This window comes from Anguilla rostrata, chromosome 8 (assembly GCF_018555375.3).
Source record: "Anguilla rostrata isolate EN2019 chromosome 8, ASM1855537v3, whole genome shotgun sequence".
NCBI lineage: Eukaryota > Metazoa > Chordata > Actinopteri > Anguilliformes > Anguillidae > Anguilla > Anguilla rostrata.
This window is the reverse complement of record NC_057940.1, coordinates 35,141,859-35,168,711: the sequence shown is the minus strand read 5'-3', so window position 1 is coordinate 35,168,711 and position 26,853 is coordinate 35,141,859. Positions and strand designations below refer to the sequence as shown.

General features: G+C 43.9%; 1 protein-coding gene across 32 annotated transcripts in view; it reads right to left on the bottom strand.

The window, feature by feature from the left end:
- Positions 1–26,853, bottom strand: part of LOC135261523 (regulating synaptic membrane exocytosis protein 2-like) — a 161,520-nt gene that overhangs the window by 124,798 nt on the left and 9,869 nt on the right. For 30 of the 32 annotated variants that reach the window (XM_064347905.1, XM_064347906.1, XM_064347887.1 and 27 more), the window contains exons 3-7: positions 13,650–13,682; positions 12,878–12,964; positions 9,465–9,675; positions 6,545–6,556; positions 963–1,240 (exon numbers count right to left, since the gene is read on the bottom strand). In XM_064347905.1, the coding sequence (XP_064203975.1) occupies positions 963–1,240; positions 6,545–6,556; positions 9,465–9,675; positions 12,878–12,964; positions 13,650–13,682 (621 nt within the window). The remainder of the gene's footprint in view (positions 1–962; positions 1,241–6,544; positions 6,557–9,464; positions 9,676–12,877; positions 12,965–13,649; positions 13,683–26,853) is intronic. The other 2 variants (XM_064347890.1, XM_064347904.1) reach the window with 2 other exon arrangements.

The following is a 26,853-nucleotide window of genomic DNA, read 5'->3' as shown; positions in this document are numbered from 1 at the left end:
GGGTTCGCTCTGGGCCAGGCCCAAGATGGGGACGGGGGGGACGGGTTGGTGACTGACAGTGTCCCAGGAGCCGAACAGCACACCAGATCAGCGTCACAGCAGATGCTGTGACTCATGGCCCACAATCCCCTGCTCCCTGCTGAAAGAGGGGCCCCACAGAGCACAGGAGGGGAGCATGTCCCCATTGGGGCATCTGGTGCCCACAGCTCAATATCAAAGGGTGCCCAGCACCACATGGGAGGCATGCGTGGATCCCAGATCAGCAGGAATCTAATACCTGAGCCCATTTCATATGTCCTTTCTCCCCACTGCTGTCAGCAGCGGTTGGCTCTGTCCATACATCACCACAGCCCAGTCAGGCCATCTTTTGGTCATTACAGCCTCACCAGGCACAACTGGAGAGGATTTACAGGACAACCCACGCAGACGTTGTCCCGCATTTTTGCCACACATTTGCAATGTCAGATCAAATCAACACATGTCATAGTCCATTTCATATAGGAAGCAACTCAATATCCAACTCCAAAAGTTTTCTTTTTAACACAGACCCATGTTCCAATACAAAAACCAATGCTGAACCTGGTCGTTCAGTTTGTACATAGAACATCTGTGGCTAAAGATACAGGGACAAAATGTGCCTGATTTCACCACCACTGCACATTTGGTCCACTGCTCTCCACATAGCCTAACCTCTACTAGCTGCCCTAAAAAGAGAGGGAGAGGGGAAACTAGGTAAACTCATTTAGGGAAACTCCAGTAGAACAGCTGGCCCAATCAGACCATGGCTGCTGGCCTCCAATTACACAAACACATGTGACTACAGTCTTCACCACTTTAAATGAAGTCAGCACAAAAGATGCATAGAACTTTCACTGAACAAAAGTATCTATTCTCTGTGACTCCAATCCCCAGAACCCTCCACTACCAGCAGCAGCGAGAACAAAGACCAGGCAGAGACTCACCCGTCAGGCCCGTCTCCTGGACCCGAATGCCTCAGCCCTGAACCGTTTCGGAGGGACTCCTGCCGGGGGAGCCCGTAAGGTCTGCTTTTGTCGGACAGGTCGGGGGACGGGCCCTGCAGCTTGGCCCTCTTCTCCTGGGGGGCCTCCTCGTGCCGGCGTCCCCGGGCCCCGTCAGCGCCGCCTGGCTGCTGGGATGAGTTGGGGCTGCCGTAGAACCAGGCACCCGACTTGGTGAGGATTTCTTGTTGTTTTCGGCACAAATTGCATACCCACATTACCTACGCATGAAGCAGAGGAGGCGTTAGAATACCATGCTATTTTGACACCTCATTAAAGACAGTACACTTTACACTTTTTATTACTTCAACCCACTATCAGATACGTTTTCATTATTTAATCTGGAGAAAGGAGACTACAAAGCATATTGCTGATGTCAGGTAAAAACATTCTATATCTATTTCTGGTAATTTCTAAAATTCTCATCCAGTTCTGCTCCAAATATTTAATAACTCAGGACCTGGAATCCTGTTGGACTCACCCACAATGCTACATTGTTAAGTGAAAAAGCCAACAGTTTTCTTATTCCTGAATATTACATTTTTGGACATAAAAGGGTGACCCTGATGATATTATGCTTTGCAGACTAATTTCTCTCACATTGTGAAGATTATGAATACTATGCAGCCGTATACAGAAACAATATTGGCTAAAGGCCTTGCATGTTGCTAAAAGAGTTCCACACCAAAATTTCAAACCTAAAACTTTCTGATCCCATTATAATTCAGCACGCAACTGCCCCTAACGACACTCACACTGAAAGAGGGGAGAAGACATTGCTTGATCCCCGTTGTTATGACTGCACATAATGACACTGTCGTAAAGGAGCAGAAACTGTTTACTATGAAACATCCTGATGCATTTTGAAGTCTATGTATTCCCTGCAGGAAACCCGTTTAGGCCCTGTCCTGTAGTTTGGAATAGCCGTGTCTTTCTACCATATGTTAGAAGAACACAGAGCCACAGGCAGATGCTTTACAAATAATGCAGTTACCTGCCAACTGACATTAAAACTGCCCCCATTGTGATTGTGGCACTGCACTGATGTTGAGGGGAGATACCTCCCAAATCTGCCCAGCAAGCCCTCACAGTGCCTGCTGTGTAGGTATGAGTCCTCACTCCAACTCACTGTGAGTAGCCTCTGCAATATTTAGGCCGGCTTGATGTGGAATCAGGCCGGTGAGTACATACCGCACAGTGCTCCTGTGTGAGGTGCACCGGGGGAACAGATTACGTGTCACTCTTACAAGGCTGCAGCTTGCAGCACACCACAGAGTAAGAGCTATGACTAAATCACAGCGAGGCGCAGTGGAGATGACTTGGTGGCTCACGTAGAGTGAAAGGTAGGGAGCGCGATGGTGGGGGGTTGGCTGCTGAGTCACCATTGTTTCTGAGGATTTCTCTCTCTGTCTATCTCTCTCTCTCTCTCTCTCTCTCACACACACAAACACGCACACACAGCATCATAATACTCACTTGAAAAACCTGGCAATCAACAACATCCATGCCTTACAGAAGGAAAATCTGTGCTACCGCATTTCGCATAAGCGTCAGGAAAAACTAGCACACCACATGCAGGGGGAAAGCAAGAGCTGTGGCTTTCACCTTAAACACACCTATGATCAGAAAAACCCAGCATATTAAAGCGTGTTTGTTTTGTACATTTCAGATTCGATGTGTGCAGTAACGCAGTTAAACTAGAAGGGAATAAATTTATATCTATACACAGATAAAACATCTGTATTCAGATGCAATAGCACTGCAGGGCAAAAAAACTAAACAATTACCGTTTTACCAAGGTTATCTCTGATGTCCAAGGCAATGGTCTACCCACGCAGACAAATAACAGATCAGGCCAATTCGGGACCAGAAAACCGAGCTTTGCAACCACAGCAAAATCCCCCTTTCCTTAGCAGAGGTCCCTTCCCTCGCTGACTGACTGTATGGAAACAGCATTGACCTACTTACATCTCGCAAGTACAGTACAATCAGCATAAAGCCAGGATTGTGGGTAATTCTTCTATTATCAGCCCAGCGACAATTAGGCAAACTGTCAGTCTCTGAATCGTTCCTTTTATCAGTGAATATAATTGTTTTTTCATTCTTTTTTTGTTTAGCAGATGCCCTTACCCAGAGTGACTTATGCTGCTTTCATTTAATGCTCCATGGTATCCATTTATATAACTGGGTACTGCGGCAATTCAGGTTAAGTACCTTGCCCAAGGGTACAACAGCAGCGCTCCACTTGGGACATGAACCTGCCACGTTCTGGGAAGGAAACAGTCCTTTTGTACACCACACTGTGCGCATGCACCCCATTTCTGCACATTCCCCACATCGCTGCACCTGCACAGAGCCACACTACGCTTATGACGAAGTGCTGCATGCACACCACACAGCCGCTCTCTCTGCTGCCAAATACCACACCCCTGCACGTATGTACCACACTTCTGCATGTATATATCCCACACTGCTACACACACTGCTACACTAATGCACACGCTACACCAATGCACACATACCACACTGCTACACACACGTCATACTGCTATACACACACCACAAATGTGCACACATACCATGCATTCTTTGCTCATTATGCAGAACATTATGCACAAAGCTGCCATTAGTCAAAAGTTTAAATCTGGAAATAGATTTCCCTCTTGTGGATAACAGTAGTCACTGCAGAATCTAATGATATTTTCTACTGAGTGAGACTACTGCAGAACCTCCCAGAGACCTTGTATAAACCTGAAAAAACACATTATGCAGGGGATGACATGTTTGCAGGAATACTGATTTCCCATATTTATGTCTACTTTTGTTCTATTATTAGACATATTGAGAAAGGAGAAACTATATGAAATTGATCATTTTTTTGTATTGTACTATATCAGTTTGGCTTGTCCTTACAAGGTGGTAATGGTCTAAACCCAGCTGACAATAAGAAAACAATAATGAGATCATACAGTACATGCAACAACAACAACAACAACAACAACAACAACACACACACACACACACACACGCACACACACGCGCAAACACCTGGGTCATTTGAATTTAATGTGCCTCTAATGTTGGTGTGTATCAGTTAGACAAGGACACAGCACCTCTTACTTTCCCCAGAGTTACAAAGCTAAGCAGCTAAACTCAGGAGCATTGATGAGAAGGAAAACACCACAAGACACAGGAACATTTGTATCAGCTACAGAGAACAGAGGAGCTTCTTCTGACTGCCTGCCACATCAGCTTTTCAGGTGAGACCAACTGGCCTGTAACAGGACAGCAGGGCATTATTGTGCACATATTTTGAACAGGAATATGTATTCGCTTTACAGACCCTTTGGAATAGACAAGAATGGGGGTTTCTATGATCTTTATATAAATAATTGTATATAAATCCAATTATATACACAAAAACTATTAATCAAAACAGGAAACAAACAAAAAAAAGTTTCTATTGTTTTGAGCCAGCTTAGCCACACTGTTTGTGTGAGGCATGATATTGGTGGGGGCAACGTGTCTGCTAAAAACCACAATCAACTGTCTTGTGTATGATCTCGGCAATACGCAGGGAGACAGGCTTCCAGCACCATGGACAGCTCCATGCCAGGCTAACATCAGCCGGTCCAGCCACACGCAGCAGCCTATGTTGATGCGATCGCTTCTCTTCAGTCAGGCCAAGCCAAAAACTATAGTAAATATATTATTGAAAATCAGCATCAATGCCAGGTCATCAACCACCTAGAGCACTTAACTTACAGCCAAAAGATATAAATAATTAACGTAACTAACAAAATGAACGCGGTAGTTATGTCCGTAAAATAATTAGCAGTGATCGAAAGAGCAAAGAGAGTTATCGTGTTTTTCTTCAGGACTCTATTGCAAGCTATCCTTTCATTATTTATTGAGCCACCCACAGCAACGGCACGTAGCTCATTAAGAATGCAGAACATACCCTATGGTGCCAAACTACCCCAACAGAGCTAAAAGAAAAGCAAGGCGTGACATTCTGCACCTACCACCGTAATAAAAGGCCAGGGAGGATTCTTACGGGGAGAAAATACACACTGTGTTACCACTTCATACTTTTTAGAGGTCAGGAATATATTGACTACAGACAGTGTAGCATAGGTCATAGATAACAAGTTAAAGGTCAAACATATATTCTTCAGTAGAATCAGCTTTTACCAGAGGTAGGTTCTTCTAAACAAATTTTTTGCCGTTCTTTTGTTATTTTGTTTATTTATTAAACAACAAACAGCTGTTGTTTTTTTATGTCAACAGCACTAATAGGTATACAGCATACTAAGCTGTATGTTTATGTAGTCATTCTAAGATTGACTATAATAATAATAACTATATAATAATATTAACTATAATCAAGCCATTTGCCAAACTTGGTAGAATCTCAGGGATTTATAAATAACTTAAACCTGTCTTTGGTTGAATAGTTTCAATAAAATAAAAGTCTGTTTTAAATCCATGTGATAGATTTGATTTTGTAAACCCATAAAAGCTACATAAAAGCACCATAAATGTTTTGTTTCCACAGTGGGGTGGAATACTTTTGGAATACCTTTGAAATGAAAATTCAATGCTGACACTATTCAGCATACTGACATATTACAGAGGAAGCTGAAACATATCATGTGGCATATGGCCAGGTAAAGACAGCCAGCCCATGCCCTGGCTCAGTGTTCACACCTACGGGTCCAGGTGAACACTGTACCAGGTGAGCATTGCATGCAGGTCTGAAGAATCGCCCAGCACTGCAGGGCAACCAGATCCACAGCCCGCTGCCCTCAGGGTCAGCCACACAGCAACCCGACACAGATACGGGGTGTCGGTGTCATCCTGCTGGTGCAAGCTCTTAGCACAGCCTCCCTTGCTGGTGCTCATTAAGCAGCCTGCATTATGAGTAAGACCAGTGCTTTTCACTATCTGAGATGCTCAGCCCGCCCTAAAGCAAAATATCAATCAAATTGCATCTGATTGGTTGTTTTCCTTATGAGGTCATTTGTTCACTAAAGGGATCAGTTTGGAGGATTGGTCACTGTTACTGATCTGACTCTATTGCTATGACCTGTATTTGCCAGTGCAGCCCTGGCAAGATATAAGCCAAAAAGACTTCTATCCATAACTGCATATGGTTTCTTTTTGGGTGTAATCATACTGTCTTGTCGCACGCTATACTTACAGTAGACTTTTTGCATTGTTGTTTTCTGTTGCAACATTATCTTTGGTCAAATCTATAATCAGAATCTCTGGTCTAGTAATCTGGTGTAAGTATCAGAAGTAGAATTTGAATGATAATTATGTCTGCTTCAATGTTTCCAGCAAATTGGAAGTTTTGCAATGCAGTTTTACTGTACAGTCCACAGATTGCCCTCTGTCAGATATGACATAAACACCGTGACTTTTTCTAGCTGTGCACGACATTCAACACGAACTAGGAAAAAGCACATTCATAAACAAGCACATCTACAAAATGGAAAATAAAATAAAGAGGGAATGCTAACCACTTTGTCCTCCTGTTGCAAGTCCAAGAAGGCACAAATGAGGGAGGGGAGGGGAGGAAAGAGGAGAGTGCATGTGAGATTAGCACAGATTTACACATAACAGACTGTAACAACAGCACACATCCAAAGCAAATGCTCAGACAGGACCATATTAAGTACTCGAGCATTTCACGAGTACGTGATATTAAATTCACTCACGTGTGTGTTAAAGTACAAGCAGGAACACAGAATAGTTATATTGTGCAGGGTTGCAGCAAGATAAACAGTGCATGTTGGAAGCAGGTGGCGAGAACTCGAGTGTGATTCAATTTCAGGCGACTGGCTCCCCCTTGTGGCTGCTCAGCGTACTAAATAGAAAGTGGTTTCAGTACAATATGAATGGCCGAATCACATTCAGTTCCAGCAAACAGTCGGCGAAACAAGAAGTGACACAGATGAGACCTTAATTTGTTCTCAACTTAATGAGAAAACAAAGCAAAATAATGAATAGTCGCATTATGAACATCTGTGTTGGATGCCACTATCACATATCGTTTGTTGGCCTTCGTGGCCATCGGTGGTGGGTGAAGTAAGTTCCCACTCAGCACTGTAAATTACTTTGAGCATTCGGAAAAGTGCTATATATATTCAATGATTCATTCATTCATTCATTCATGTAAGATCTGAGCTACAGACACCAGACATGTTCAGGCTGTTGTAGATGTATGATAATTCGCCCCCTGACATAAAATTATAAACTTACAGAGAATTAAAGGATGGGAGGAAGATAGAGATGGTCTTCTTATCATTTATATGTTGCCATGAAATCTTTTCATACCACAGTGGCTTGATCATATTTTCTGCAAATGTGAAGTTGAAATAATTTGGGCGCACAGTAAAATTACAAAGGTAATTTGGCTTTTCCCTGTGCGCTTGCACTTCCCTCTCACATCTGTGCCTGTCTGTTCTGGCCCCCTAGTGGTGGAATGCACTTTCCACTGAGGTCGGGACTGCAGAAACCCTCCATATCTGCCATGTAGACTGAAGACCCACTTCTTCAGACTGCACCATGGCTCCCCTGAAACTCCTTCGCTATCCACTTCCTTTTTGGATTTCCTTCTATTATAAAAATATTGTAGATACAGCTCTGCATAGCTAGGTAAGCTGTATAGTGGCATTTACTTTTCTTTACAATACTAATTGTATTGTAAGGCACAAAAATATATAGGTCTATAATCAATTAATGCCTTCTTGGTGATGTCACACATTCATATATCGAGGCTTACATGGATGTTCCCTATATTTGTGAGTCACTCTGAATCAGAGCATCTGTTTAGTCACTGTAATGTAATGTACTGGGGCTCTCAAATGGCTCAGCTAGTAGCCAGGTCTGGCCTGCCAGCAGCCTGGTCTCAACTGACAGGATACAGTCATCTTTGAGCTGCCAGGACTGTGATGGGTCTATGTCAGACAAGGTACCTCCTAATGACACTCTACATAACCTGCTGTCAATACATACAACTCTCCTCCAGCCAGCATCATTCCTCCTGTAGTACTGTTTGCCTACAGTCAATGAAACAATAACTGACTAGCAGGCAATTGAGGGGTGCACATACAGTACAGTGTGAATACATTTGAAAATATATACTTTACATTGCCTTACATATCAGTGGTCTTTTGAGTTGACAGTGTATATGGTGCAATGCCAAATAAGTGCGTCCACGTTTGGCTCATGCAAGTTTTGTGGTTTTTTCGGTACACCTGAACTGGCAACCGATTCCCATTTAGTATAGCATCATCTTTAAAATAATGAGTCCTTATTAAGGTGGATCCTGCCTCTAAATGAGAAAATGGGGGTGAGTAAAGAGGTTGATATAATTTTTCAGGTCATAGTAAAAACTATATCTGATTTTCTTTTTTCTCAAAGGATTTTCACTTAATTGGATAATATCACTAACTTAAAAAGCCACAAAATAACTGGAAACGGTAAAATGCACCGTAATATTTGTAGTAGAATGTCCCCATCCCAGGAATGTGTCATTTTCATCATGCCATGGATATGAAAAGCTGCTCTTCTCAATTATATATGAATGGTAATAAACATAAACCCTATTTGATAAGACCCTATACTATAAGACGCTACATTCCAGATATCAAAACAGATAAATTCAATGGAAACCCTGTCAGCACAAACTCAAAATATCAAGCTCTCCTTCGTCAGTTCATTGCCTAAAGGTTTGGGGCTTCTAAAAAAAATACAATAATAGATATTTAACAGAACCATTTAATCAACTGAATTAGATTAGATTAACTCGACACCTTTTTAACAGAACCACATGAACACCCTGGTAACATTGAACTAACCAAGAAACACCACACACATTGACAACACTGTAAACACCACTGAACACACTAACAATTCTGAACACCATGATACCACTGAATACACAGCAAAAAAACACAGAACCTGACAAATACTGAACACAAAGACAAAACAAACATCTACAATACTGAATACAACGACAAATGCAGTGCATACTGTATCAACCATACTGAATGCACAGACAATTATCTATCACCCTGACAAACAGCATAAATTGTCAATACTGAACGCATTGACAACGCCTTGCACTTGGAAAGACTGAACATCCTGTTAATACTGAAAACACACAGACCGAACATGACATGTTGACATGTTGTACACTTTCGTAAATACTCAACACACTGAAAATGCACACACTTAAAAGTATTGAAAATATTAACCATACCGAACAGCCACGGATGTAGAACAACATCCATCAAAAAAATCTCAGTCTGGGATTAGCGAGTGAAACAGAAGTCAAACAGAAACCAGGCAAAGTGCAAGACCTCTACAGACCAGGAAAGGGGGAATGGAAGTCTGAACTCTGTCAGAACAGGGACAGAGAGCGGAGAGACGCACCTTATTTGACCGCAGAGCCACGCGACCTCCACACCGCGCACAGAATTTAGTTTGGCAATATGAACAGATGTGGCCGCAGCCGTCGGCAAACTTGGTCTTGTGGCAGATCCCGCAGGTGGGCGTGTCCCCCTTCTGCTCCTGCGTCAGCTGTGCTTCTTCTCCGATCTTCTTCACCTGGTCCTTGTACATTTCAAACTGCTGGTGCAATTTCCTGCAAACAAAAAAAAGGTCATGGAGGGGCAAAATGTCAAAGGTGAACTTCCTCTTCCTGTTCACCTAATCCTGTCCTGACCATTGGAAAAATGACTGCCATTAAAGGATACGTAGAGCTGGTCTCTGAAAATTCTTGATTTCACAAATGAAAAAAATGTATTTTCTGTCAAAATGTTGATTGTACATAACATAACTAAGCATAACAACTTACAACAGTTGTATGGACATGTCATCAAAACCCTTGACCTGGAAATATTCTCTCAAAGAACCACTCACGATGGCCTTTATAAGTGCTGCCATAATTGTGAATGAAAAACTCAAGACTATAGTAACCGCAAGACTCTTTAAGAGAGATGATTTTCTTGAGAAATAAATGTACCCAATTGGATGTGGTGGCACCAGGACTCAGCACTGTCTTTAAAAGCAGTGCCAAACAGCTTGGCAACCAAACAGGAAGGACCCAGAATCCTCCCACATTGTTTGCATTTGGTGGACCTTTCCTGGTCTTTATTAGCGCCCTTTAACCTCTTCACTTATTGTTTCCAGTTAATTTGCTATGACTCAATAATCAACTATTGACACCTAGGCCTGGATTCAACCAACATCTGTTCTTAATTTGGCACAATTAAATGTTTTCCTCCATAAAAACAGTTTAGTAAGCTAAATAATCACAAACATTAACGCGGAAATCTTTGTCAAGATAGACAATTTATTTGTAAATCACACTTGATGAAAATTAACGCACACACTCATACACACACACACACACACAACAAAAATGACACACACACGGACACACACAGCAGGACTGAGAAGCCACCAAGGCTTTCAGTAATATGTAACTAGGCAGAATGTAGCAGGTCTTTCAGTAGTATTCGCAGGTATCCCAGTTGAAGAGTGAATGTAAATCAAAGGCACATGCGGTTAAAAAGATCAACCAAGATTTTTTTCTCCAACTAGTCTCAGCAGCTACTATTATCATGGGGAAGAGGTTGATTTTTTTGTTTTGTGATTATTTTTTATTCTAGTATTTTATTGATAAACGACTTTAGTAAAATGTAGTAAAATCTAAATTTAATTTTAAAAAATTAAAAAAACAAGACTTGGGCTAGCTACTATACCAAGCCAACTCCATACTGGAGGTGCTTGAAAAATGCTAACGCTGTTGTCCTTTGCTGTACTGTTCCCAGACAGTGGCTGAATTAACCATGTCACAAGCACTTAGCTAGGTATAAAAATAACAGATTATGAATAGTTAAGAGTACGAACTGAAATCACATTTCAATGACAACAGGACAAGCACACTCATTGAAGCATGATGTCGCATCCAGTAATTATGTAAACAGTGAAACGCAGTAAATCCCTCTCAGATTATCAGCATGAAACAATCAACAAATTAATCAACCTGGCTTCTTTGGATGTGGAGAGAATGGACTTTATTGTCAGGTCAGAAATGACAAACATACAGCAACCTGTTCCAACGGGCCTCACAAACAGCCTTCTTTAAAACTGGCCCCCTGCAGGACTTCTGTGACATTTTCTGTTAAGAAAGACAAGTACTATTATCAAATTCTATGTGCGATTAATAACTAAGGCCAAGGGTTTTCGCCAACTAAAGGTTTTAGCCTGTAATACACTCTTCCACGAGCAAGGTGCTGCTACTCATCGAACCACCTGTTATGCAATCATTAAAAATCTTATTTCCAGTTACCTGAACCTTCACAATTGTGTATTTAATTAATGGTAATTGAGTGCAAATGCCTTAGAACAAGAGTTCCTTGACAGGTTGCTTTGACAATAGAATAATTTAGCAAAATGCATTTAGTTAGAGTTGTTTTGCTGGACTGTACCCAACTTATTATGACTGCCCTCTCTTTATTGAATAATCAAGCCTGTTTCATAGCTAACTGCCTTGTATTGTCTTTAAAAAATCTAGTAGTATCTACATGGGCACCTAGTGGACTTAAGATGAATTACAGGCTACCGGAGGAGATTGCAAGCAAAGTGGAGACTTAAGAACACCTTCATGCTGACAGCATGGTTGCAGGACGCCAGCTGACTAACCCATGAGGAAATAAAAACTGGCTTGAGACAGACAATCTCTGATTCTGTGTGACTGTTTGGCTGCTCATACAGGTGAGCCCTGTAGTGCCATGTCCCTACTGAAAGGACCGGTATATCTACAGACAGCTTGTCATCCAGAGAGAAGAATCCTTCTTTTCTCTTCTATAAAAGAGGATCATTATCCATGTATCTTGCTGACAGACATGGGATACCAAAGCCTATCCTCAACCCCAAATCCAACACCCTCTCATTCTAAAATCTACTGTGCTATGGTACTGCTACACTCAACATGCCAGGGAAAATGTCACATGACTGAAATGTACAGCGTTCCAGAGCGTGTACCAGAGCAGCCTCTTAAAGGCATATTGATGCCTGAGTGTGTTTAAAAAGCCTTTACTTTCAGACATAATGGTCTGATGTTGATAGGAAGGCATTTTTGTGATACTGAGTGAACACCAATTTTAAACTGGGGGTTGAAATAACAGATCAGGATTCAGGACATTAAAAAGGCCATTGATATAGCTTTATGTCATTTCTCTCTTGCCTTGAGAAATGCCTTTTTGAATAGTAAACATAAAGGAAAGGTTGTGATAGGCAGTTGCTGTCTCTTTTAGCCAATCGGAACTGCTGTATACAGAGTCCTGATGTTAGAGTGAGCAGGGAGAAAGCAGCTTGGTGCTCCATTGACATGCATTTGGAATTAGCGTTAAGAGTTTAAAATGATACCTGTGCTAATTTCAAGTCATAAACTCAGCTGACTTTTCAACATTTGTCTTTTGCATTGAATTGCACATCAGGAACTTATAAGCTTCTGTATGTTTCCAGCTTTGTCCAGTGCTTTCACTTAAAACCTCATTTAAACCTTTTTTTAAATGAGTGTTTCTACCTTTCAAAGATGTTTTATGTGAAAAGAGCTACCACAGGGAAAAGAGGTTGATTTCTGACAATAACAAATAAATACATGTAGACTACACAGACTGTAAGATTTGCTAGGAAATAGATCAAAGGGCCAAAGTTCAACACAAACTATAGACTACAGGGTGACTAGTAAATCTAAACATACTGGATGGCAGAGTATGTTTAGCCACTAGGGGGAGCATCGGGCAGATTGACTCAGGGAATCTTACTATACTTACGTATCAGGATCCTTCTCATTTTGGGATTTTTGCTGGGGCTGTAGAACGTTATTAACCAGCTCAGTGATCCCACTAAAGGGAAACCACCTGTTCAAATAAGCAAATAATGTGACTGAACAACCAACAGAACACACAACAGACACCTAGGCCAGCTCTTGTCATTGTGCGAGACCGCAGGTCTCGGATCAGTAATCATTAGCTAGGACACGGGCAGCGCTGTCGGCGGCAACAGGTCATTATGATTGCAGAGACATGAATCATAGCAGTGTTGGTTCAGGACACTAGCAGGCACTGTCAGCGATAAGAGAAAACAGCAATAACAGCGACGACCACAACCACAGAGATATTCAGCATAAGAACAGGAACAGAACCACCAAGCAGGGAAGCTACAGCCAATGGAGATGGGAACTGCCACAAAAATCAGCCAGTAGGAATGTCGAAAGGGGGCGTGAACAGAGAAACAGTGTTAAAGATCTGAGCTTTTATTCAGTTTTTGTGTCATTTTTTTCATACTGTTCAGAAAGCAGACAGCAGAGAATAGATGCATCCAGCTCGCCCTTGGATGAAATAAGAGGCGGTGTACAGCTCTCTTACAAGCCAATCAGGAAGCACATGGCACATCAGGGGAAAGCCCTCTGACATATCAGGGGGAGGAAACAACACCCCCCCAATAGAGAGGAGGCTACAGAAAGCACGAGGTGGGGGGGAAAGGGGGCAGTGCGACAGGAAGAAGTGTCAAAGCCTAGAGCACTCTGGGTAATAAGTTACTTACTGTGCTGGCTGAGGCTTTTGTTCTTCTTTGTCCCTAGAAAGATAAGTTTGCACAGCTCAGTGCACACAAAAGGCAAAAAATGATGAACAAAACAACTGAAAAAGGCAATAAATAATAACAACAGTAGTCATGGTGACGTGAACGTGACAAAGACAATTGCATGGCAATGACAATGACAATGACGATGAAGAAGACAACAGCAAAAACAATGATAGTGTAAATCATAATTATGACATTAAGGACGATGACTGAAATCAAATGACTCATTCTGTGGCTGTCGTCGCTTCTGCTGTCTGGTGAAATGGCTGCCACGGCGATGTCTGATTGGCGGAAGGGAGGGTTCTACATTTGCAACACAAAGTAAGCGGAATGAAAAAATGAAACACAAACATACAGAGGACCTGGCTTACGGCTAATATGACCCTAAGAATTCTCCTCTGGGCCATGCCGGGAGGGATCTGACTGTTACTCAACCAGCAGCATTATCGGACAAAGACAACCGTACAGCAATACTGTCAGCTGGCTATCGTTTATCCGCCAGAGAAACTCAGCAGCACGGGAGATGGATATCATAGCACAGAGGGACACAGACCTTTGCATTGCCCAACTAATCAATAACTTCATTCAGTGTATGTATCACACAACAATACTAGTTTAATTCCAGCAACATACAGTCATATGAGCAAATTGGTTAAAATGACTGCCTTAAAACATTAGGAAGGTGGAGGAGGCCTAGGGGCAGTATAATCAGTCAATCTGTCAAAGGGCCAAAACTGTCATCCGTTTCTGAAAAACAATATGTAATTCATATTACTGTTCAGACGAATGCAAAAAAACGCTGTTTAAAAAGGTCAAAAGTCCAGTAATAGCACGATAGCTCAACGTAAAACTAAAGCCCAGTTTGATCAATGTCACCAGCATGCAGCTCCCCATCTCAGGAAAAAAACGGCACAGTGAAACCGAGCTTTGCTGAAGATTTCAGTTGTGCCCACACACGACACACGAGACGAAGCACCTCGCCCCACGACCTGTCACTCAGGAGACAAGCTCAGCCACTCACGGGGCTGGGGAGTGCAGGACAGACCGTTAGTCATGGCTCCTTTCCAATCACCGGCCGTGCCGTTTCTCCCCTCTCTTCCACGTTCTCTCCAAACACCCGTTCTGCCCAGTCCCTCAGCTCAAGCTCCCTTGCCCATATTTGGGCGCGGTGGTTGCCTTGGTACCGGGTCACGATCGCAGGGACGGAGGAAGAGGTGCGAAACGAGCTGGCGCTAACGCACCTGCCAAACCTATTGCTCATCTTCGCTCTTATGAATGGTGACTGAAATAGACTGCTCGATTCCAACAAATACGTTTCCATAAGGCCGATCCCCTTACTACTCCTGTAAAGGGGAAGAGAAGGTTGCAACAGAAGCTTTGCAATGCTACCTTAGATGTAAAAAGGTATAACTTTTTATACACAGGGTATAAAGCACAGGGTATTGCACAATTGCATTAATTTGATCTATAAATCTTTGTGGCCTTTGTGGGTGAAGTTTGCATGTTCTCCCCATGTCTGCATGGGTTTCCTCTGGGTACTCCGATTTCCTCCCACATTCCAAAGACATGCAGGTTAGGTGAATTGGAGAGTCTAAATTGTCCCTAGGTATGAGTGTGCGTGTGAGTAAATCGTGTGTCTGCCATTGAACTGCCCAGGGTGTACTCATGCCTCCTGCCCAATGCATGCTGGGATAGGCTCCAGCACCTCCCATAACCCTCACGAGGAATAAGCAGGTATAGATAATGGATGGATGGATCTTAGTAAATATAATCTTTTTAACGCCGCACATTCACATGGTGCATAACGAGAGCTTGAAAATGTTTTGAGTGCATGCTTAAGCACACTGCCCTCTAGTGGAGTCCAATTCTATATCTATGTTTGAAGAGGCTTTAGTAATAGGCATACGCAGGAATCTAATATGCTCTCTGACATCTTAGCAGAATTAAGACCTGTCTGTTATTTACATTGTTTCATTACAGAAATCTCTCGTAATCACTAAAACCCTGGACTTAACACACGTCCAAGCAAGAGCCAATAGGAACAAAGTCTTTGTAATCGTTAATCCAATTATATAACTTCTAAAGGCCATTTATCTTCTAATACTGTGGATTGTCCAGTCTTGGGTCAGGGCCTGGGAGGAGCGTTGATGGTTTGGGTCAGGGGGCTGTGGGGCTGTACTGAAGGGTTTACTAACAGACTTGTGTGTTCGGAAGCAGATCAGGGCAGCTAGAAGTCATGAACAACTGAGTTTGAAAGATGAGATTATAATTACAGCTCAGATAAAGAACATAAAATGTCACTAAGTCTGTGAAACCATCAAATGGCCAATGAGAATCTAGAATTTTACATGTCTCCCTGTAAGTGCTGTCAGGTCTTTGGGATAGCATTTCTGATTTCAGAAAAAAAATTCGCTCATTGGTCTCCATTTTACAGGCTTTGCCTATTGCGACGCTTCAGCAACTGTGAGGTTCTAATGAGATTAACAACCAACCAGCTTGACCCTAATTCTTCATTCTTACAGCCCTACAAGCAAAGATCATAGAGTCAGCAGTGTCAAAACACCCAATCGCAGAAAGTATGAAAATAACACAGAGGAGAGAGGATTGTGGGAGCAAATGGAATTAAATCTGGAGTTTTCACTGCACTGCGATCACTCGCATTGGGAACGAGAAGTCACTGTTAAATCAGTTAAACTCGATTAGGGGGGAAACAGTACAGACAATGTGCCCCGTACATTTTCATTTCTAAAGCCATAATCTTTCATTAAACATCTGATGAGACACCCATATATAAACCTCCACTCGCAGTCGCTCCGCGCTGCATACCGGAAGACCGGAACTCTCAGGTGAAAAGCGCCAAAGCCGGCGTGTGCCCTGCCGCACAGACATCGCATCAGTTACACAAGCACCCGTCTCCTGGAGCAGGGGATTTGGGAGGACTCCGTAATGTAATTAATTAATGTGGCTGCTCTCTGCGCGCGGGAAGGAATGGTTAAGAGTGGCCTGACGAGTGAAGGCTGGCGCAGAAACTAAATATGTCCACAAGGGGGTGCTAAAACAAAAATCACCAAATATATATTACGAGAGGAAACGAAAAGTTACTACTATTATTATTATTATTATTATTATTATTATTATTGGTTTTGGGTGGGTTTTGACACTTGATTAAATATTGGCTGAAATGTTCACTGTTCTTATCTGGAATCAAAGTCACAAACTAAGTGACTTAAGTGACTAGGCCACCTGATATACAGTATGTGGTGTTATGTTGAACCCCCAGATTCTGTGTGTATGAAGCAAACACTCAGTATTACATGGGACTTTCACAAGTAAAATAAACAAAAACAAACAACCTTCCAGGCCCCTTTTTGAACATAGACGAAGTAAAACATAGCAGGTCGGGGTCAACTCCAATAATTCAATTTTAATTCAGTTTCCTCATCCCTTTAATTTATTTCAGTTCACTCCAAAACACATGACATGACCTGAATTGCAATATCAGCTGGGTGCTTTCCTTATTGGCTGTGCTGATGTTAAATATTTAATTCTTGAGACTTAAGAAAGATGACCCCCCCAGTCTTCTGCACAGCATCTGTTCCTCCTCCCACTGTTTGGAGTTATTATTTAGGGGGGTGGGGGGAGGTGGGCTGCTCAGATGTCTCTCTCTCCTGAACACGCGGGTCCTCTCCAGAGCTGCGTGTCATGTAGAGCCTCGCGTAACATAAGGTGACGCTGGGAACTGCAAGAGTGCCCCGGGCCCATACGCACCACAGAGCTTTATAAATAACGCAGTAATTACCACCTGCTCATCAAGCACCGCGCAGGAGCTCCCCGGCTCTGTGTTCATATGGGACTGAACGCACAGCGTAGAGAGATCCCCACCCCCTGGCCCGAACCGTTCTGACTAACAGGTCCAGAACCCCCATTTCAGCCACAAAGGACCCTGCATTCTATGACCTGGAAGTCCCTACTGTAACATGCTTGCTGCTTTATTGTGTCTGCATAACTATAATTCAGAAGTAATGATAGGAGATAGTGCCAGCATCTGCTCACATAGGATCCTATTAAAGGGGCCAGATCAGGGGCTGCTGGGTGGCTAATAATGTTAAGACACTATACTCACACATGGATGTTCTGGTGTCAGAACTGCCAGTTCTAACTGTAGCCAGAAGCCCCACAGGGCAATGCACAACTGGCTCCAGCGTCACCCAGGGATGGGAGAGTTTCCGTCGGCCAACATGGCAACATCTCACCACCGACCAATGCTGGTCAGTTAGACAACCACAAGACACTGCCTTGTAGCATAAGCATGATGGGCATTGCAAATGTGGGAGAAAATGGGGAAGAAGCATACAGAAAAGCAGAGGCCCAACTCACAATGTACAGAAACTGCATCATAAACAATTCCACCTTGGTTCTCGTACACCTTTGGCGTACCAATCGCCTCAGTGTCTGAACACACGCATGTTATTCAAGAGCTGCCAGAGAGGCTGATGGGCAAAACTGCAGGCACTGCAAGTCCTTTGCACACATCTTTTAATTGACTTTTAATGGCAAAACCACAGTGCATGACTATACAAAACAACCTAGCCTCATATAAATGAACTCAGCTTCACGATACCATTGATTCTCGCTGACAGGGATTCTCTTGCAAGCACAGCGTGAATAATATGTATACAGAATACCATATCCTCACTCTGTTGGCATTTTCCATTATTTTGCTCAGTGCTTCTTTAGGAAACAAAACAATCTGCTGTGCAATACACAAGGTGCACATGGTAATCGGTAAGCATTTTTACCCAGTTCAATTTTGTCGTAACACATTTTCACTACTGTGTCCTTTATAATGTATGTGACCAGCAGTGTTCAGACATGGCTGTGCAGACATGTCACTTACATGTATACTTGTCTCTGAAGAATTATGTTTCGCACTCTAGATGTCACTAGTCCTCAGTAAGCGTTCAGAAAGTAGACTCACAATAATGTATACTAAAACAGTGTGGTACCATCTGCCGTCAGGATAACTACATATGACCTCTACCCTGCACATGCATTTAGTATTTTCAAATTCCGATTTCCATCAGCTTATAAACCTATTAAACAAATATTAAAAAGAATAACACATAGATGTGCTGTACTAAATCTTTAACATACCATGTTAAATATTGTATTTACCGGGTTTAGTCCGGTGAAACAAAGTTTTCACCACACATCACTGTCAGCTAATTATATAGTGACAACATAATGTACAAACAGTGTTTAAAAATCGGTGCATAGTCAATGCAACCATGTTAATGTCAACACCCAACACTTTCCCGTTTCTCAAAAGTTTGGGGAATTCTTATACTGTATAGACCCAAAGGACAGACTTCTCCAGCTTAAAGGCATACTATGCAGGATTTTTACCATGACATACAAATATACAGTATATAACAAAATATTATAAGGCATATCTATATGATATCACCGGCAATCTCTGTCTTTACTCACTTTTGCCAAATTTGTGCACATCTACCTATATTTGTTATTCCAAAATGTGCTTGAAATTTTCCTGGTTGTGGCACACTTTTTGCATTGGGAGGGGTAGGTATGGCTAGAGAGCCTGTGGTTTGGGACCAGAGTCTGCGAGGTCACTCTGTCAGCAGAGTGTTTTTTGCTATAGTTACACAACATTTCCAAAACTATATTGACACCCCTCCTAATTAGTGGTTTTGGCTATTTTAGTCACACCCATTGCTAATATGTGCATAGAATCTAGCATACAGCCATGCAATCTCCATTGACAAATATTGGGAGTAGAATGGGTCATACTGAAGAGCTCAGTGACTTTCAACATGGCACTGTCATAAGATGCCACCTTATTTACAAGTCAGTTCATCAACTTTCTGCCCTGTTAGAGCAGCCCCAGTCAACTATAAGTGCTGTTACTGTGATGTGGAACTATATAGGAGCAACAACAGTCCAGCTGCGAAGCGGTAGGCCACACAAGCTCACAGAACGGGACCATCGAGTGCTCAAGCATGTAGCATGTATAAATCATCTGTCTTCCCCTGTAACACTCACTATAGTTCCAAACTACCTCTTGAAACAACGTCACCACAACGACTGTTTGTCAAGAGCCTCATGAAATGGGTTTCTATGGCCGAGCAGCTGTACACAGCCTAAGATCACCACGCTCAATGCCAAGCGTCGGCTGGAGTGGTGTAAAGCATGCTGCCATTGGATTCTAGAGCAGTGGAAACGTGTTCTCTGGAGTGATGAATCACAATCTGGCAGTCAGACAGGCAAATCTGGGTTTGGCAGAATGCAGTGCCAACTGTACTGGCCCGAATAGTGCCAACTGTAAAGTTTGGTGGAGGAGGAATAATGGTCTGGAGCTGTTTTTCATGGTTTTTGCTAGGCCACTTAGTTCCAGTGAATGGCAATCTTATTGCTACCGCATACAATCACATTCTAGAGAACTGTGTGCTTCCAACTTTGTAGCAACAGGGAATAACTTGGTTGCAAGATGTCCGGTTTTTGACCAGAATGTCCAGTTTTCAAATTATTTGTACATGTCCAGTTCATGGTCTCGACCAGACAATGTAATGCCTGGTCTGAGTATTGGTGGGAGATTGGATTTCGAATGAATCTGCGTGTCAGTGACTCAGCTGGGTATTTGAGGGTGAGTGGGCGGGGTTGAAGACGGAGGAAGAGACTTAATTGATTGTAAACAGGACCACAGCAAGGCTAAAAAAATCCTGCATAGCATGCCTTTAAAGCAGCAGGGGCCCCCTGGCTGTCAGCGAGGTGCCCCTGGGGGAAATGCTCAGTTGCGTGAGGCGGAGCGGCTCCACAGCCAGCCAGGCTATAATTACTCTCCGGTCAGGCTGCCTCCTCTGGCCGCAGCACAAAGCGCGCCGATCCGTCGCCACCCGTCTCCCCGCGTCTAAATTCATCCCCTGCACCTGCCTCTCCCTAATCTCCCTTCAAAAAAGGCTTCTGTTTCTATTTCTCAGAGAGACCTTGAGAGAGCGTCTGGTGTGATCTTGTGGCCCTTTTCCATGGCCGTTCCATACCGTACTATGCCGTGAATCTGTGCTCTTGGGTTCTATGATGCCTTTCCATCACCCACAGAAACGTACTGCGTATAGTTCTCAGAACTAAATTTCACTACTCCTCCAGTCAGGTACCAAAAAAAGGTACCAAGAATTACTGGGTGGAGCTTGCAGTCATGTAAATCACTGATTGGGCTAATGCAAACTTCCAGTGAATCTGACCAAACCAACCATTCAGTGAGAACCAGAACAGGAAACACTGAACTTGAGTGACTGTTATTACTACTGAACTTTACTTATTCGCTTGTCGTAACCATGTTGCCTCCAACTCCACTGTAAGTGGCTTTTTATCTTCTGTGGAGTCTATGTTTAGGAAAGCCCCAGAGCCATGTCAGTTTGGCTGCTGTCCTGCCGCATACCCCCGGACACTGTGTCCTGGCCTGAGGGGAGAGGGGGCACCCTGGCCATGCTGCGGCCTCACTGCAGGAGAGGGGCAGGAGAGTGAAATCCAGCACTCGGCAGGAGTGCACACTAAGCTCAATGCAGCTTCGGGGGTTCCGTTTGATGACTCCCAGCTGCCTGCAAGGCCTCCTAAGTCCTCACAAGCTATAATGGTAATTGGACTGGGGGAATAATTAGGCTCAGGAGCTACCCTGAGAAAACACAGCCAACTAAGGCACCCTACGAACCTTTAAAAATGGCTAAGGAGGCAAAGGCCTCGTTAAACAGACACATACACAGTGGATTCTGGGCTATGCGTAGAATATAAGAAAGCTGGTGTTTTCCTGCCCAAGCCCCACAGACAAACAAAAAGCAAACAGGAAATCAAGCACACTTGGCATACCTCACTCAAGAGCTGCAATGAGTTGGCACACTTTCAGGCAAAGAGCCATCAATCCTGAATTAGTAAGGTTTGCTACACAACTTCCGACTGACGGCCCAGTTCCCGCTTCTTTCTTCATTACGCTCCGTGGCACGAGGGAGCTGAGCGGAGTGGGGCTAACACACCATACGACCCGCTGCCATTTCGGGACCTTACTGCAGGTGTTCCTCGCCTGTGGGTCAATCGGGTCGGGCTGGCAGGGGACCAGAGGGAAGCTGGTTTACTGGATCACTTGGTGGGGTGCTCCAGGAGAGTCTGCACGTGGTCCTCAGCCCTGTCTTCCTCATTCCCAAAATCAGGAGGGACACTCTCCTCCCTAGCCTATCAACTGTCCCCTGTGCACCCGTGGTTGCACCAGGTACCACTGAGGTGAAAGGGGAAGGAGAGGTGGAGCAGAGGCTGGAGAGAGCCATACTTCCACTGCTTTGGGAACGGGCTGATGAACGTTCATTGAGCATTTTGCGGGAAGCAGTGAAGATGCCGCCTTCCTCTGTAGGGCATACAACTCGCCTTCTCATTGAGCTGCAACCACAAGACAAAACTAGAGGAAAGCCTCTTTTTTTTTAAAAGCAATTGCCATTGAGGGTGCAGATTAATTAATAGTAGCAATCAGTGTCAATCAGTGTCATGAATGTACCGTGATGCAAATAAATCACCCCTGGGAAGTCACTGCAGTCACTGATCTGTGGGAGATTGTACGCTAAATAGGTCTGTGTGTGAAGACTCTCTCAGGCCTCAACAGAGCTTCCTGTTAAAAGCGACCAGTTCAATTTAAGAATGGCGGCCAAGTCAGTCCATCATGAGGACAGAAGCCATAATGACACAATCTTCTGTTCCCGCCCCGCAACACCCAATCTTAACATCAGCCCATGAAACCCTCTCCCCAGTTGCCTTTCGGGGCTGGAGGGGGGTGGTATGGGTCAGCCAGGGGCGTGCGGAATCTCCACACCTCTCTCTCACACCTCCCTCCACCTCAGGCAGAGTCAGATTTGAAATTAATTCAGAATAAATCTCGGGTCGCCCGGGTGTGTGGCAGGGCCAATCACGTTGAGCGTGCCGGTGGCAAGGACCTCAAAGAACCGTGTCACTGACATAAGCTCACTCTCCAATTCAAACCGCTGGCCTGCCACAGTGCTCAGAGCAGTCACATGCTCCCAAACTTATTCACTCTGGCAAACTTCTGTTCAGGCTATTTGAAGCAGACCTGGTGGTACATATCATAAAGCCGTGCAATCAATAAATAATCAATTATATTTTCGACAAACAGCTGAAAAATATATCTTCAATATTCTGAATGTGATATTAAATGTAGTATATCATAATTATATAATTTATGCTTCATGTGCATATTATATCACGCCTGACTTTTTTGGCTGGGGACACAGACAGGGTGTATTTTCACAGCAGTTCATGCGGAATGCCTTCTGAAAACTCCCATGAATCACATCCAGTTCCCCTCCCACGGCCCACATGCTCTCAGCCGTTAGCTCAACACGGCCCCGGCGTAGCGCACCCTCACATCCCGCACGCAGCGTGCCTGGCGGGAACACACCGCCATGGCGGCTCTCAGCTCAGCCAAACATATGGGGGCCGGATGAGTGTGTGACTGTTTGTGAAAGGGAGAATGACACAGTGGTGCTGACACGGCACTGAACTGAGTCTGTCTTACAGCAGGGCTGTGATAATAGCTTGCGTGTCCAACAATTGATCCGTAATGGATACCCAGGCTTTTGTTGTGGAAGCCGGCTTCCTGGTCCTGTTCTCCAGAATTGCCCCGCGCAGTGCGTCCACGCAGCACGGCTTTCCACTGCAGTCACATTTCACTGCAATTCACGAGGAGACCATAGATGCAGACATAGATCCACGGGCATAGATTCACACATAGATCCATGACCATAGATGCATGCAGATGCACAGCCATAGTTGCACATATGTGATTCAACGAATCACATATGTGCAACATAACGCATAGTAGTCGGGAAATAGATGCACAGGTTTATAACATAAGTGAGGTGCTGAGGTGCCCTTACATGAAGGCACTTCAGGCACCCCAAAGGCACCGCCTCAGTTAGGACACGGACGGGTAAACAGATAATATCCTGCACAATATACAACTGAAAGTTACATAAGCTGCCCAGACAAATATATGATGTTATGTAAAATGTTAAGTATGCGCAGTATGTATAATGAGGGATGGCCTACGCAAATGCAGTAACCACAATAACACAGAGCTTCAAAAAGCCAGATCATTTTTGTATTATTTTACTAATTCAGCTTCATATTAACACCACCAGTAAAACCAGTTCCATAATATTTTATCACACTGATAACCAGTGTGACAAATCTCTGTTGGATTCAAACTGGAATGTATGATATTTGCTCCAAAATGGCTGCAGAGGTTCTCGTTACAGAAAATAGCTTTTAAACGCCAGCCACATAGGGAAACTCTCCTTAGGATGTCCCAGTAGTCAGGCCAATCCCTCACAAGCCCACATACTGTCAGCGCTGGCCTGTTTTTGACATGGGGCAGGTTGCAGTTTCCACTTTAATCCACTGTACTCCTCCGTAACTACATCCCCTAAAATAGTGGCTCTGATCATCACTGCTGCTGCAGCCTCCTCTGGGTCTGGCCATATTAAAGGATTAGCACTGGATCCACACAGGACATCCGACGAGACAGTCAGAGTTCAGCTTGCAGCGAGCTTGCAGCGAGTCAATCAGTGCAATGCTACAGTGACTCCACTCTGAAGCAAACTATCACAGCCTTCCGACTCCAGATACATGCACATACATACAGTATGAACACATTTGTCATGGAAACACAGGCACATACAGGCATGCATGCGCACACACACGTACGCGCACACACACACACACACACACACACACCTGAAACACCCACCAATATACGTACAAATACATGCCATAACATACAGCTTCAGTCTCACTCACTGTGACTGTGGCTATGACACCAGGCACGATGAGCGATCATACATGCAGTTCCACAGCTGAGCTGACCCGAGCGCACGGGCACAGACTGCCATTTAAGGGGAATCCAGTACTCAGTGCTGCTGACAGTGCTGTAGCAGGTGAGCAGGTGAGCAGGTGAGCAGGCTCCACGTGCATAAGGGTGGGACGGCACCCGACCGGCAGCCTCCATCCCCCCCCGTACTACCACACGCTCTCAGAAGCATCAGCGATGTCACAGACAGCAGCATCACAGTGGGCACTACATGCGTCAGTCACATTCCATTTCGTATTTCATTCTACATTGTGTTGTTTTGGTGGTCCCAGTGAAAGTTTAGACAAATATTTCCTGCCTAAGCTTATCCTTTAATACTAGAAACAGGAAGCAAAATAAGCATATTCTAATTCCAGTGAATGGACACAGTTCAAATTAAAAAAAATAATTTTAAACAAAACACATTATTAGCTTGCCTTTAAATTGCAATTGAAAAAAACTACATGGGCAGAGCATGAAATGGGAAGAACTGTCCATGACAAGCCACCAAATAAATAACTTTTTTCCTGATCGATAAATGTATTAACTCAGTATATCCAACAAACCACTTTTTCTGGGTTTTATTTGGTGACAGAACAATGCTATGCGCCATTTAAATGTTTGTCCTCTCTTATGTTATTCAGCCCTAATCTGCTTATTTTGAATGATCCTGCTGTACACATCGCTATTATCATAATGTGCAACTGATCTCACTGCAGAGCCCCAATCATGTGATGTATTTATGATGTTACTGGTTATTACATAAACCCGCGTGAGCTTTCTCTACTCGGCCTAAAGCTCCTGTTATGTAACAGCCCCTTTTGTTGGTTGGAAAGCGAAGCTCCTCCCCTTGACACAATCCGTCAGAGAAGCCACTCCTCCCCCCTGCTCTCCCCTTCCCTCCCGGGCCCCTCCCATACGTGTCACAGACTATCACAAAAACCAGTCACTGGCTGGCACCTGCCCTAACCAGCTGTGTCCTGTTTCAGCAGCCGAGAGAGAGAGAGAGAGAGAGAGAGAGAGAGAGAGAGAGAGAGAGAGAGAGAGAGAGAGAGAGAGAGAGAGAGAGAGAGAGAGAGAGAGAGAGAGAGAGAGAGAGAGAGAGAGAGAGAGAGAGAGAGAGTGGGGTGGGAGGGAAAGAGGGAGAAGAAAAGACAGCAAGGAAGAGATACATAGAAAGAGGGAGTGAATTAGAGAGAAAGAACTAAGGAGATGCAGTGAGATGCAGATATTACTCCATATGATCTCTATAGCTACCACAGCTCTCCAGACCTTCATTAGCTGCTGTTATATTTCCCGATTCCAGCCTTAACCTCCACGCCACCCCTGACCTCTCTGGTCATTCTGCGCCTCAACTCAACACACCAATCACAGTCTCAAATCCAGCTGAGAGCTCAAATCCACCAACCCATCCACCAGTTGGGTCCACAAGGTGGGGGGAGGGGGAGCAGCAGTCTAATTTTAGATTCTGTGGCAACAAATAGCTTGTTCTAGTACTAAAAATGTACCGTGAGGTGCAAAATCAGCTTGCCAGCAGGTCATTTTGATCATCCTGCTTTAATTTAGACAAAACTACACATCCTTACTGACCCCAAAGAGGTTGGTGAAAAGGTGAGCACAGCTCTTAATTCAGTTAGTCCCCTTCTTGGTCTGAATTCAGTTAGTCCGCTTCTTGGCCTGTGTTCATAAAGCTTCTCATGGTAGGAGCGCTGATCCAGGATCAGTTTTGCTGAGTACCGAACACAAGCGATGCTTCTCTTTCTCCACCAAGCACAGTACACTTCAACATACAGCCCAGCCGTAAGGTCACCACACAACACAATACATTGATTCAATATCGCTCCATCAGATACTGTATCTCACATTTACACAAGGTCAGCCACTACAATGACTACTGCAATGTCTAAACTGCTCCCCGCATATTCATTTGTAAACTAGGATGGCTATGCTTGTTCTTGGACCAGCTCTCCATTTATGCTTTCAGCGCAGCTCATCAGTGGCAGAGGCTAGATGAGGTAATCAGACAAACATTTTGTAAATCTTTCTTTTGCACTGAAGCTAAATGAAACAAGCATGATGATTTGAGGAAGCTCACTCCCACATCTCCTGTGCAGACAGACGTAATGAAGACCCGACCGCTGTTCAGTAAATTAATGAATAAAGAGCGGACCTAAATTTAAACAGTGTGCAATATTGCACAGGTAGACAGGCCCTGGTCATATGGGAAGGGGAGACTTGAGGTCC